The sequence below is a fragment of the Microtus ochrogaster genome, chromosome 5, assembly GCF_000317375.1.
Source record: "Microtus ochrogaster isolate Prairie Vole_2 chromosome 5, MicOch1.0, whole genome shotgun sequence".
Classification (NCBI taxonomy): domain Eukaryota; kingdom Metazoa; phylum Chordata; class Mammalia; order Rodentia; family Cricetidae; genus Microtus; species Microtus ochrogaster.
Genome location: NC_022012.1, coordinates 36,987,787 through 37,001,758, shown reverse-complemented (window position 1 = coordinate 37,001,758; position 13,972 = coordinate 36,987,787). Strand labels below are relative to the sequence as shown.

General features: G+C 47.4%; 1 protein-coding gene across 2 annotated transcripts in view; it reads left to right on the top strand.

The window, feature by feature from the left end:
- Window positions 1-13,972, top strand: part of Pou2f3 (POU class 2 homeobox 3) — an 86,914-nt gene extending 72,942 nt beyond the window's left edge. For both annotated transcript variants that reach the window (XM_005347152.3, XM_005347151.3), the window contains exons 9-13: window positions 1,320-1,456; window positions 3,636-3,797; window positions 9,679-9,745; window positions 10,942-11,077; window positions 12,763-13,972. In XM_005347152.3, coding sequence (XP_005347209.1) covers window positions 1,320-1,456; window positions 3,636-3,797; window positions 9,679-9,745; window positions 10,942-11,077; window positions 12,763-12,802 — 542 coding nt within the window. In that variant the 3' untranslated portion in view covers window positions 12,803-13,972. The remainder of the gene's footprint in view (window positions 1-1,319; window positions 1,457-3,635; window positions 3,798-9,678; window positions 9,746-10,941; window positions 11,078-12,762) is intronic.

Here is a 13,972-nt window from a genome sequence, read left to right as displayed (position 1 = left end):
CTTCCCTCCCTTCCCTTCTCTTCTCCTCTCCTCTCTTCTCCTCCCCTCCCCTTCCCTTCCCTTTCCCTCCTTTCTTTTTGTCCCTTGTCCCAGAGCTACCTATCCTATATTTCAAGACAGCAGCTTAGAGGTTAAGTTTAATCCACTGACTCAAATTTTTGTATGGGATCAGTCTAGGTCAGAAGATAGCAAAGAGGGCCCTGCAGGGTCCCTCTGAGGCAAAAGACCCAGGCCTAGCTCAGGTCTTTATTTGGCTGTTCTGGAGCAGGATAGGCAATTGCTGTGATGAGTACTGGCCAGAAAAGCATGACAGCAGGAAGGGTGATGAGGAAGTAGGTTTTGTAGGATCCAGGTCAGGGGGTAAGAAAATTGGCAGGGCATTTGGAATGATGGCCAGAACTTGACATCTAGAAAGAGTGAAAGGTAGGGCTTCTGACATTTAGACCGAGTGAAACTGTTCACCCTTAGGAGCTGACCTCGGCATGGGAGGTGAGCAGCCTGAATCTCTACCTACTCTAGCATCTGCTTCACCTCCCCAGTTGAGAGGCCTCCCAGAATATCTCCAGACATTGCCAAGTGTGTGGGACAGGGTGGCCCCTGGCCCATGTGGAGAGGAAAGGAATAAGCCCCTCTCCAGGGCTAAGCTCTGTCAAATAGGAGTGTAGGTTATGAATTACTACTCCAGTGTTAAAGGCAGGAGTAGCTTGGGTGGCCAGGCTTGGTCCCTTTAAGGAAGTCCCCTCACTCAGAAGAATACGTGGGAATCCTCTTCCTCCTCCTCCTAAATACAGTGCTCCCGAGACAACTTTTACTGAAACATCCAAATAGAAGAAATGATAGAAGCTCCTAGTATCTTTGGGAAAGGGTTGGCGGGCTCATCATTACTATAACTTTTCCCCAACCTGCTGCCTTTCACTCAAGGACAAATGTCTTCAGAATAGCTTAGGTTCCTACGGGCCAGAGCAAACAGGTTTCACTCAATATGCACAGAGGGTCATATCTTTTAAAACAGGCCAGACCACGTGACTCATAGTTCTACCTCATCCCCCACACCCACACAGGCCATTGAGGCCTAGGCATCCCTGAACTGTAGCGGTGAACACAAGAAGACCTGTGGTGGGAGCCCTGGGGGACATTCACCCGGAGCATCCTGGAGAAGCAGGACTCCATCTGTTCTGGATTCTCTGCTGGGGTCAAGGCTAATTCTGAATATAGGCCTGCAGGGTCCGTGGGAAGGGCTGAGAAACCTCTGGTTTACTCCAGCAGACTGGGCCAGCGACACATCTCTGTCTCTGAGCTTCATTTGTTCCTCTCTCCAGAGTCCTCCCCATCAGACCCTTCGGCAAACACACCCAGCTCCTACCCTACTCTCAGCGAAGTATTTGGCAGGAAGAGGAAGAAACGGACCAGCATCGAGACCAACATCCGCCTGACCCTTGAGAAGCGATTTCAAGACGTGAGCAACCAACCGCCTAGGGTGGGAGTGGGTGGGCCAGTCTTGTGCAGGTAGGTTAGCAGGTCCCACATGTGTAGGAAGCTGGGCTCAGTGCGAGATGCTAAACACTATTCTCCCCTGCTACACAAGTACCTGTCTTGGGAGGAAACCTAGTCACTCTTCTCTAGGAGCCCAGAAATGCTTTCTTCGAGAGTTCCAGAAAACTCTTTTCCTTGTTGACATGTATTTGGGTCTCATTGTTCTCACTGGAAGATTCAAGAACAAACACAGCATACTGTAGGGCATTTGTTTCTATATACATTTGAGGTGACAAGAGAAAGCCAGGACATTATGTAAAAGTCTCCATCTCTTTTGAAACAAATTTTGCTTCTCAACTTAAAAGTATAATAAAGGGCTGGCAAGATGGCTTAGCAAGGGGCAAAATAGGGCTTGTAGCCAAGCCTGATGACCTGAGTTCAGTCCCTAGAATCCACACGGTAGAAGAAGGACCAGTTCCTGCAAGTTGCCCCCTGAACTCCATCCTCCTTTGCCATAGTGTATGCCCCATTCTCAAATAAATAAACGTTAAATTTTTAAAAAAAATTTCTAAATTTTTTTTAAAAAGATTTTTAACTTAAAAAATAATACAGTTGCCGGGCGGTGGTGGCGCACGCCTTTAATCCCAGCACTCAGAAGGCAGAGGCAGGCAGATTTCTGTGAGTTCGAGGCCAGCCTGGTTTACAAGAGCTAGTTCTAGGACAGGCCCCAAAGCTACAGAGAAACCCTGTCTTGGAAAAAAAAATAATACAGTCAATGTTCATTATTAACAATTTGGAAAACATAGGAAGAAAAGTAGAAAGGAAAGAGAACCCATTGCCTTTTGTTTTCATTTTGCCTCTTGTCTGCCTGTCTTGTCTTTGCTTTTTAAAAATATGGTCTCACAGTGGAGTTTACCTAGGTTGACCTGTATATAACACTATGTAGCCCAGGCTAGCCTCAGACTCATGCCAATCTTCTTTGTGCCCGCCCCCAAGTGTTAGGATTATAGGCTTGTGCCGCCACCCAGCCTCCAGTGCCTTCTGAAAGCAATTGTAGTGTTGCTCTTAGTGCTCATTTAGACACTTGTGATTATACTGCACAAGTCTCTTTTTGTTCCACCAATTAGAATGTTTTGCTTCTTACAGTTATTTCTAAAACATATGTTCATTTTTTTAATTAAAAGTTTTCAAATCTTTCCATGTTCTCAATTAGATATTCTAACCATAGATTCTAAATAAACAGTCTTCTCAAGGATAGTAAGAGCATATTCTTGAGGCAGTGTCTGCGGGCTGTGAGCCTCGTGGGAGCCGGGAAGGAGCGAGAAGAGGGAAATACAGGTGATAACAGCGAGTCTCTATGGGATCTGTCGTGTAGCTTCCCCTAGAGCCTCCCTGTTACTGAACACTACCCAGTCTAGGCTTGTAGGTCCTGGCTGCTAGTTCTGCTGGCCTGGAGCAGCTCCCCCTCTGAGTCTGGCTCAGGGATTCCGTGGCTGCATCCTGCCAGCAGGATGGCTGGAGTTGAGTTTCCCATCTTTCGGGTTTCTTAGAGCAGTATAATTAAAGGTGGGGAACACAAGAATGAGGAAAAGGGGCTCAAGCCTCAGACTGGGTGGCAGGTCAGCGGGACAGAGCGATGACATCATAGGCCTGCAGCTCTCCCCCACACCTGGTGGGCCTGAGCAGTCCAGCCTCCTCGTTTTCTAGAAAGAGATGTGAAGGGAGAGGTCATGAGGAAGGACTTAGGAGGGAGGTTTTCCTCAAGGACTCCACCTCCCTCCATAATTCGCCCACGGAAGCCTTGCCGTGGGAATACTCCAAAGGGAAGGAGGACAGGAAGGGACCAACCTTTGGTATCCGCTCATCCATTCCAGCCCTGTGCACATGGTGGACACGTGCTTTCTCTTGTAACCCTTACCATAGTCCTGTGTGCTAGGCAGGTAGTCTCACTCCATATCTGGAAAGACTGGGGCTCAGAGGTGAAGGGAATGTCTAAGGACGCTCAGTGCACAGAGGAAAAAGTCAGTATTCCACCCTTGGTCTGACTCTAAGGCATTTGACCCATATGTTCAATGTTTTGTGTTTGGAACATCTGACCCTCACCTCTAATTTCTGCTCCTGTTTCTGTCTCCTGACCACACCCTATCCCTTTGTCCCTATAGAACCCTAAACCCAGCTCAGAAGAGATTTCCATGATTGCAGAGCAGTTGTCCATGGAGAAGGAGGTGGTCAGGGTCTGGTTCTGCAATCGACGGCAAAAGGAGAAGCGGATCAACTGCCCTGTGGCCACACCTATCAAGCCACCCATCTACAACTCCCGGCTGGTAAGTGACTTGGAGTTGGCTGACAGGCTGGCTGCCAAACACTTGGGGGCCATGTACATGGAGGCCAGGAGTCTTCCATACCACAGCATGGTAGGTAGTAGGCAAGGGAGACTCAGTACATGAATAAACAAATAGATACAACATATAAAATATGCATAATATAAGAAGATTAAAGAGGAGTGGAAGGGAAGGGGGGCTGTTGGGATGGCTCAGCCAGGAGAGATGCTTGCTGCCCAACCTGATGATCCAGTTTCCATGTCTGAGATCCCCATGGTGGAAGAAGACAGCCAATTCCCAAAAGTTGACCTCTGACCTCTCACACATGCTATGTGTCACCCACATGCCCACACATATATGTAGCATGAATAAAGTGTTATACAGTTAAAAAATAACAACATGAACAAGATGATTGGTGTGTTTTTGCCTTTTTAACAGGAAGGTTAGAGATGCCCTGTCTGATTAGGTGGTATTTGAATGAAAATCTAAATTTTTTAAGGGGATGAAATATGTGTATATCTAGGGGAAAGAGGTGGAGGGACCACCAAGGAAGTCTATGCAAAAGGGTCAAAAGGCCGATGAATTCAGAGAAGTACCAGAAACTAGACTACCTCAGGTCTTGGAGTTCAGTGAGAGGACTTCAGTTGACTCGAATAGGAAGGTGTTGGAAAAGCCTGGATGTATAAATCTGAGCTTGTTGACATGGGCTGCTGAGTGGAGAATAACTCGGGAAGCCGGAGACATGCCAGAAGACAGCCATCAGGCTGAGCAGAGGAGGTGTGGAGGGTGGTAGCCATGGTGATAAGAATAAATGCTTGGACTCTGTATGTTCTTCAGCTGTGAAGTCAGTAAGATTTGCTAATTGCTCAGATTCCAAAAGCAGACTGTTTTTCCCCAGATGCTTTGGTTTTGTTTTGTTTGTTTTATGGTACAGGGTTCCAAGTAGCCCAAGCAAGCCTTAAGCTCACTGTGTAGTTGAGGGTGACCTCTATCTCCTAGGTGCTGGGGATTATAGGTATGCACCAGCACACCTGGTTTTTCTGGTGCTAGATATGGAACCCAGGGCCTCCTGCATGCTAGGCAAACATGCTACCAACTGAGCTACCTGAGTACTGGATGCGTGTTGTTGGCACTGCCCTTTTAAAAAATGTCGATCTGGACATGGTAGCACAAACCTTTAATCCCAGCACTTGGGAGGCAGAGGCAGGCGGATCTCTGTGAGTTTGAGACCGGAATGATGTACATAGTGAGTTCCAGAACAGCCAAGACTACCTAGAAGGACCCTGTCTCCAAATAATGATGATGATGATGATGATGATGATGATGATGATGATGATGATGATAATGATAATAATAATAATAAATTTGGAAGACTGAACGAAGAGCAGGCTTGAGAAACAAAGATAGCTGAGAATCTGAGACCATTTATATTAAGTTGTGTGTGCTTCGTAGGCACCCGAGAGGCAGTACCTAGCTGGGGTTAAATCTTAGCCTCTGGTGTTCTAGGAAAAGCCAAGTCTGAGAATAACTTGAGGTTCTAGGGAGACACAGAGGATTGGGAATTAGAATGTGTCCTGTTCTGTCTAGGGAGAGATGGGACATGGTTAATGGTGGTTTTCTATTTTTGGTAGCTATAAAAGGGTAGAGAATTTGGATAAAATGACGTCCTCTAGTTTTCCAGCAGGCTGGTTGCAGGCTGGGTAAGACCTACATAAAAAACTCCCACATTGGGCTGGAGAGATGGCTCAGAGGGTAGGAGCACTGACTGCTCTTCCAGAGGTCCTGAGTTCAATTCCCAGCAACCACATGGTGGCTCACAACCATCTGTAATGAGACCTGGTGTCTTCCTTACCAGCAGTACATTGTATGCTTAATAAATAAATAAATCTTTAAAAAAAAAAAAAAACAAAAAAAAACTCCCACATTGTTGACTTCCCCTATATATCCACAGACCAGCTCTCTTTGTTGGTCTTTGTGCCAAGTGCTGGAGATAGATGCCATTTATTCCCAGTGCCAGGGGACCTCATTGTCTAGCAAAGGATACACACAAGTAAACAAGAGACAAACAGCAGAATCATTTCTCTAAGCGACCTTAGGAGCAGCCGCTAACACACCTTGGGGACAGTGGCTAGGAAGGCTTCCCCACGGGAGGTCATTAGTGCCTGAGTTTACAGTGGCAGGTATGTGTGAGGTGGAGCTGTCTCCAGGGGAAGTGTGAGGACAGCGAGGTGGGGAAAAATACACAGCAAGTTCATGGAACTTCAGGCGGTTCCATGTAGAGGAATGTTGGAAGGTGGGGCTGAACTGGTCATGGGACAGGGGAGAGAGGAGAGTGTCAAGTGATAAACAAGGGTTATGGGTGTGGTTTAGTTGGTAGAGTGCTTGCCTACTATGCATGAAGCCCCGGGCTCCACCTACAGCACCACCATGGAGTCTCAACACCTGGGGTGGCTCAGAAGTTACCCTCTGTTACTCAGCAAATACATTAGGCCCTACGTCAAAAACAAACAAAAATATAAGTAAGTAAAAGGCCTCAGTTAATAAACTCAGAGCTGGCTTGGAGCAGGGAGAGCAGTGGAAGGGGAAGCCTGGGAATGACTCAGAGTGTTCCTGCTGGGCTAGCTGGGTAAATGGTAGCATTCTGTGTGGACCCAGCAAACAGGACCAGCTGGTTTTGGGGTGCGGAAAGGTAGTGCTCCAGTTCTTTGCGTCGTCATGATGTAGGCCTGCAGCACACTTAAGTGGGACTGCCCCTGGAGGCTCGGGACATTGGCTACAGGGGCCAGGAGAGAAGCTGGGAGGGAGCCATGGGTTGGGACTATCACAAGCAGGTGGCCGTTGCAGTCCTGGGTAAGAAGAATTCCGTTATGGGATTTGTATAAAGACAGAAAGGTTCACTTCCACCCTCTGGTGACATCAGCCATTTGAGAACAAGAGGATCAAGGGAAGAAACCGGGAAGGAAGAGACTGATAATGCAGGAAGTAAAACCAAGTGTGCGTGAGAGGTCTAGCCTGCTGAGTCCCACAGCGGCACTGTGGGAATGCAGATAAAAGACACTCAACTCTCTGGGCGAATTTAATCCCAGCACTTGGGAGGCAGAGGCAGGTAGATCTCGGAGTTTGAGGTCAGCCTTGTTTACAAAGTGAGTTCCAGGGCAGCCAAGGCTATACAGAGAAACCCTGTCTTAAAAATAAAAAATTAAGCCGGGCGATGGTGGCGCACGCCTTTAATCCCAGAACTCGGGAGGCAGAGGCAGGCGGATCTCTGTGAGTTCGAGACCAGCCTGGTCTACAGAGCTAGTTCCAGGACAGGCTCCAAAGCCACAGAGAAACCCTGTCTCGAAAAACCAAAAAAAAAAAAAAAAAAAAAAAAAAAAATTAAAAAAAATAAAAAAAATTAAAAAGTCAGCATGGCAGCATTGGGGAGCCCATGATTTGCCTGAAGAACATGAAGTAGCAAGAGTGCTTTAGTAGGCAGAAAGAGGAGCCTGTGAGAAGGCATGCGCTTAAAAAACCACAGGCTAGGGCTAGAGAGATGGTTCAGCAGGTAACAGCACTAGCTGTCTTCCAGAGGAATCCAGGTTCAATTCCCAGAACCCACATGACCGCTCACTCACAACTGTTCAGGGGATCCTCTGATGTCTTCTGGTCTTTGCAGGCACCAGGCATGCCCATGGTGCACTGAGATACATGCAGGCAATATACCCGTACACACAAAATAAAATTAAATAAATCTTGAAAAAAAAATAAGCTTCTCTAGATAGTAATGGTCATATCACGCCTGGAAGACAAGAGTTCCACACCCGATGTCATGTAGGTTGGATGAAGGAGTGTCTTCTGATCCTGTCTTCGGGTCTTGGTGGAATAAAAACTGATGTCTTTTATTTCTGACACAAAGCAATCTCGAGCTAGCTAAGTCAGAAAAATAAATGAATAGGCACTGGAGAGATGGGTCCGTGGTTAAGAGTTTATCCTGCTCTTGCAGAGGACCTGAGTTTAGTTCCCAGCATCCTCCTGTGCACCCATCTACCAGCTCCAGGGTATCTGACGCCCTCTTCTAGCCTTTGTGGGCACTGCAGGCACATGCACCCCCCCCCACATACCAGCACATGTATACATAATTAAAAATAAAATCTTTTAAGAAATAATAAAATTTTAAAGGGGGCTGGAAGGTATATGTAGCTCAATGTTATATATAACCCTGGCTTAGCATATATAAGACCATTCATTACCTCAGTCCCCAGCAAAACACACACACACACACACACACACACACACACACACACACACAAAGCATCTTGGTACTGTTTTGCTACCATATGTAAAAACAATGCTCAAAGTAAGGGACCATATATATGTATGTTTGCATACATCTTCCCATCTTTAGCGGGAAGTGGAGGAAGCAATCACAGTGACTCTGCACACTATTATTTATTTGAAAACAACAGGGTTCTTGGGTGTGGCATCTGGGAGAGGAGGAGAGGAGGTGACTGATAGCATCTCTTACCACTCTGCCACACCTCCCAAACTGCCTCCACCCCTCCAGGCCCTATTCATTGTAAACCGAAGGGTAAGAAGAAGAGAAGGAGTTCTGATTAGTTAGGAAAGGAAAACAGGCTACTTCCTGCTGGAGAGGCTGTTCCAGAGTTGTTTCGGATCCTAGCAGATGGCAGGTCCCTAAGTGGAGTCTCTGTATCCATATCCTATGAAAATGCTGGTCAGAGCTTCCTGGAGAAAAGTAAGAAGGGCAGAGCTCAAAGGTGGCGCTAAGAAAGCACCTAAAGATAACCAACAGTCCACAGCCCTTTTCTTCCGGGAGCAAGGCAGCTAACCTTTAACAAGCCGGTGCTCTTTGCCAGCCACAGGGCTGGAACCTTTATAGACATTATCTCATTAAATCTTAATTAAAAGAAATATCAGGGAGGTGCTGCTGCTGTTTCACAGATGAGAAAACCAAGCCTTCCTGGGGTTGATAGCTTACTCATAGTCACGCAGACCGTGGGTGACACGGCCAGGTCTCACACCCAGATCTGTCCACTCACTATTTCTTATCCTAGGCTGCTCTTGGATAATCATAGTGAGGGGTAGGTTCCTGAACTGGGAGATTAAATGTGGGGGGGATGGGAGTGGGGGAAGGCAGAGGGCAACATTGGGTATTTTCCTCAATTGCTTTTCATCTTATTTTTTGAGATGGGGTCTTTCACGGACCCTGGAGCTCCCTGGTTTGGCTACACTGGTTGACTAGTAAGCCCAGGGATTCCCTTGTTTTTCCTCCTCAGCTTGGAATTGCAGGCTGTGACTGTTAAAACTGAGTTTTCATGCTTGGGATTGAGAGGCAGCCACTTTAGTGACTGAGCCAAGGTGTCTCCCTAGCTCCTGAATGGCCCCTTCTGGTGTTTTAAGTCTCTACCTGCTTGCTTTTTTTTTTCTTGACAGTGTCTTGCTATGCATCCCTAGCTGACTCAGAACTTATAGTAGTCCCCTCGCCTCAGTCTCCCAAGCACTGAGATTATAAGCATGCAAAGTAGAAATAGAGCAGGCAGTCAGCAACATCTGCTGGAGCAAGGGCCTCAAAGGCTTGCTCATCTCTCCTCGGGGCACTGGAACAAACCTCCAGCCTGGCAGTACCAGAGGAACTTTGCCAGGGGCACCAGCAGGAGGGGGAGTGGTCTGTGTCAGCACCAGGGAGCTTCTGCAGCAGGCCAGAAGTGGGTCCTGATGGCTGTATGTAGTCCACAGGTCTTCCTATGACGCACAAGGTGAAAATTATGGAGTAGGAGGTCACTGAGGAAGGCGAACTGCTCTCTGCAGCCTTTCACCCAGTGTCCTGGCAGAAGGAAGAAGGACGCAGCATGGACATTCACAGGCCTCTCTTGCCTTTCAGGTCTCTCCGTCAGGATCTCTGGGTGCCCTCTCCGTCCCTCCTGTCCACAGTACCATGCCTGGAACAGGTGAGCTTCCGAAGAGGTTTCCAGACAACACAGGATTAATCTAAATAATATATTAAAACTGAAAGGACCTAGGTGTGGTGGTGCATACCTTTAATCCCAGCACTTGGAAGATAGAGGCAGGTGTTCGAGGCCAGCCTGGTCTATGGAGCAAGTTCCAGGACAGCCAGAGCTACCTTGAGAAACCCTGTCTCAAACAAAACAAAGCAAAACAAAAAAACCCTTAAAAGGCTCTTCACCTAAGTCAGCATTTCCTCAGTGTGTCTCAAAGGACATTAAAAATAAGGGCTGGGAAGAATAGGGTTCTGTGGTCACATAAGTTTGGAAAATATTGGTAAGCAAAGTTTAAACAAACGCTTGTTTTTATTTTACTTGTAACATGGCTCAGCACTCAAGGGTATAATACATTCCAAAGTGAATGGTATGGAAAACCTGGAGGAAGCTGGGCTTCCAGAACACATTTTCAGGGTTCTGTTTCTCCCAAAGCACCCGTAGCATATCACAGACCTAGATAAGAATATGTCCAAGCCTCATATGCTGATCTCTGCATGATCTACTTTTTTTTTCCTTTCTAATCTTAGTTTGAATAGTAAAATATATAGCGCTATATGAATGAAACATATATTGGGATTCCAAACAAGAAGAATATCTACTTAGTGCAAACCTGCCCTTTTACAAAGGATGACCATGGGTTCCAGGGTAGGTCAGGACAGGCCCAGGGCCAAGACAATGCTTGGGTTCCCTTTAAGGGGACCATGCCCATTTTCTTTGTAGCGTCAGGGAACTGAGAGTCTGGCAGCCTCTCTGCTCTCCCGTATGCTTCACGCTTTCTCCCCATGCCTCTTCCTTTCCCGAGCTTCATCGTCTTCTCCCCTCCCGCCCAGGGCGTGTCCTGCAGATTTTGGCATCTGTCCTCCATGCCTTTGGCAAGTCTTGGACTGACAGAACCAGCCGCACTGCTCTGAGGGCCTGGGCTGCCTAGAGCACTTGAAATAAAGGCCCGCCAAGGATGGGCTGATGGGTGGGCCTTGCTGTTCACAGGGTAGAAGGTGGGCAGACAGGTGGGGGGGGGTAGGGAGATGGTAAGGCGTCCTTTGGGGATTCCAAGAGAAAATTATGTGTTGGAAAGGCTGTGTCACAAAGGTCCCCAGACCCAGCAACATTATTTTGGCCTTGTTTTTGTCTCTCTTTGTCCTCAGTAACGTCATCCTGTTCCCCTGGGAACAACAGCAGGCCTTCGTCTCCTGGCTCAGGACTCCATGCCAGCAGCCCCACAGCATCTCAAAATAACTCCAAAGTGGCGATGAACTCCTCCTCCGGCTTTAACTCCTCGGGGTAAGTGGACGGCAGCGAGGCAGCATCTGGCAGGCTCAGGGGCATGTGAGGAGTTGGGCCGGTGCCATAGATGAGAACTGGAAATGGGAAATGGGGTAACAGTGGAGGTGGGATGGGGGGGGGTGCACAGAGTGAAGAGCTAGACTGGACTGCATCCCCAGGGAGTGAGGATTTTAAAAAGAAGCGGTAGCCGGCAAGCAGTCCTGGCAAGGGCTGATGTCAACAAAGCCAGAATTTCCATCCTCAGCTTTGATGGTGGAAATTTCCAAATGCTCACGTGAGAAAGGACCAGGTCCTGGGCTGGACTCAGGAGTGCTCCTCACCAGGAGCTCGAACCACAGGTTGTTATGACATCAGTCTGGAGCTCAGGCATAGACCAACTCTGGCCCTCGGGTGCAGCTGGCTCACAGAGAGAAAAGTGCTACTGAGATCTGGCTCCCAAGTCCGCTTGGGAAGCAGCAGGGCAGGCCTTGGCGGGTCTTAGCTCACAAGCCAAATAAACGCCTGGAAAAAGTATTCTTAGGACGGGTGTCGTGAGAATCCTCTCTGGTGCAGAAGACACCAGATTTGAAGCAGGTTGTGGTGCTAGGGAGACAGTTCCATTGGTAAGATGCTTGCTGGAAAGCAGAGGACTGAATCTGACCGTCAGAAGGACATACAAAAAAAAAAAAAAAGCCAGGTGTGGCAGTAAGTGCTTGGAATCCCAGTGCTAGGGTGGAAGTGAGAGGGAGAGGCCTTTGGGCTCCAGGCCAATGAGAGAACCTGTCTCAATGAAGGTGGGCAGGCCAATGAGAGAACCTGTGACAATGATGGTGGGCAGGCCAATGAGAGAACCTGTCTCAATGAAGGTGGGCAGGCCAATGAGAGAACCTGTCTCAATGAAGGTGGGCAGGCCAGTGAGAGAACCTGTCTCAAAGAAGGCTGTGGGGGCAATAAGAGAACCTATCTCAAAAAAGGTGGGGACAACACTCAAGGTTGTCCTCTGACCTCCATATGTGTGCACACTGATGCATATATATATATAAACTTTTATATATATACCTTTTTTAAAAAAAACAAATTTGGGCATGGTGGTACACACCTGTAATCTCAGCATGCAGGAGGCTGAGGCAGGAGGATTTGGAGGAGCCTGTCTTGAACATGGACCCTTTCTTTTCGTTTGTTTGTTTGTTTTTGTTTTTCGAGAGAGGGTTTCTCTGTAGCTTTGGAATCTGTCTGGAACTCACTCTGTAGACCAGACTGTCCTCGAACTCACAGAAATTTGCCTGTTTCTACCTCCTAAGTGCTGGGATTAAAAGCATGCATCACCACTGCCCAGCTGGAGGCCCTATCTTCAACATACAAGCAAACCAAGTTGAGTGATAGGTTACACAGTTGAGCTTTACAGGAAGAGAGGAATCCATTTGTCCTAATCTAGGCAGTTCAGCAAGTAGCTTCTATTGTCCAGATGTTTCATAGTCTAGAAAGTCAGAATTTCTGGGGTCCAGGAGACCCAAATAATATTAGTAGTTTAATATTTGAGGTATGATTCATATGCCATAAAATTCACAAGGTTGTACAACCATTACTGTTATCTAATTCCAAAATGTTTTCATCACCCCTTAAGGTCCTCTCTACCTGCCTTGTAGCTGTCACCTTCCCATCAGGTTTGTAACTCTGGCTTGGTCTTTTTTTTTTTCCCCCAGACCGTGGTACCGTTGGAATCATCCCACCTACCTCCACTGAGACCAAAAACTTCCTCCAGTTGTACCTGGCCCCTTGTTCCCACCAGGACGCAGGGAGTCATGCCTTCCATGAATGGACAGACTACTTGGGAACGGGTGGGACAAACGGCCACTGCTGAAGAGCAAACCCACATTCTTGCTTTCTCGGGGATCCAGAGACTCCAGAGAACCAAACTGTGACTGCAGACCACACTGATGCCTCGCCGTAGGCCACGCTGATGTCTCAGGCTCTTGATAATCCTGCTGGGAGTTTACCATGCTCGCCTGCCGTGCCTATGGCCACCTTCTTTCTCTAATGTTTTTGATGGCTTCATCTCTCGGAGAAAGGGCTGTGTGCCATTGGCTTCTGGGGACAGCCATTTGTTCGGTGGGCCAACTGTAAGAACGGTAGATCATGGTTTTGGCTCTGCCCTTGGCCACAATCCTGAATAGATCGCAAATTCTGTGGAAAGACTGAAATCTCATGTTTCCACCAAAGCCTTATTTTTTCTAATTACCACAGTTTCTAGTTTTGCCTCATTTTCTTTTGCCCTTGCTCCCTTTTCTACAACCAAATTCTTCCATTCTTGTGCCCTACAAAGTCCCTTCCTCTCTGGAGATGGCAGAGCTACCCTCCGGCCATATACTTCCATCCACAGGTTCTCTTTGTTGCCCACATACACCCAAGTTCAAAAATCTTGTCTTTTCTCTGCTCCCTGTGTTTCTGCTTGTCCTGCCCCCTCTCCTTTCTCTTGAGCACAAAAAAATTGAGCAAACCAAGAGAGAGATGGAGGGAGGGAGCGCCATGCCCAAGATACTGGCCATGCTCTTGTACATAGCCTTTTCCTGTTCTGCACTATGACCTTTCCTCTTTAATGTTCCAGCAAGATGTCTAACTCAGGTGTGAATTTTGATGATGTCTCTGTAATATTTTATCTCATATTAGAAAAGGAGGGGGGATACCAAAGTGTGGGATACTTCCACAGAGTTTCCATGTGGGCTGGGGCTCTGCTGACTTTGGAGGGAACATTCTATGTGGAGTCTCCTTCTGTGGGCCTGTGTGTTAAGCTGTCACATGAAGCCATCCCAGGAATTAGTAACTTTTTTTTTGTTTGTTTTTTAAAGACTGAATATCCAGGAAACTGTTGAGACTCAAAGGAATCTGTTTCTAAATATATTTGTATAGCAATGA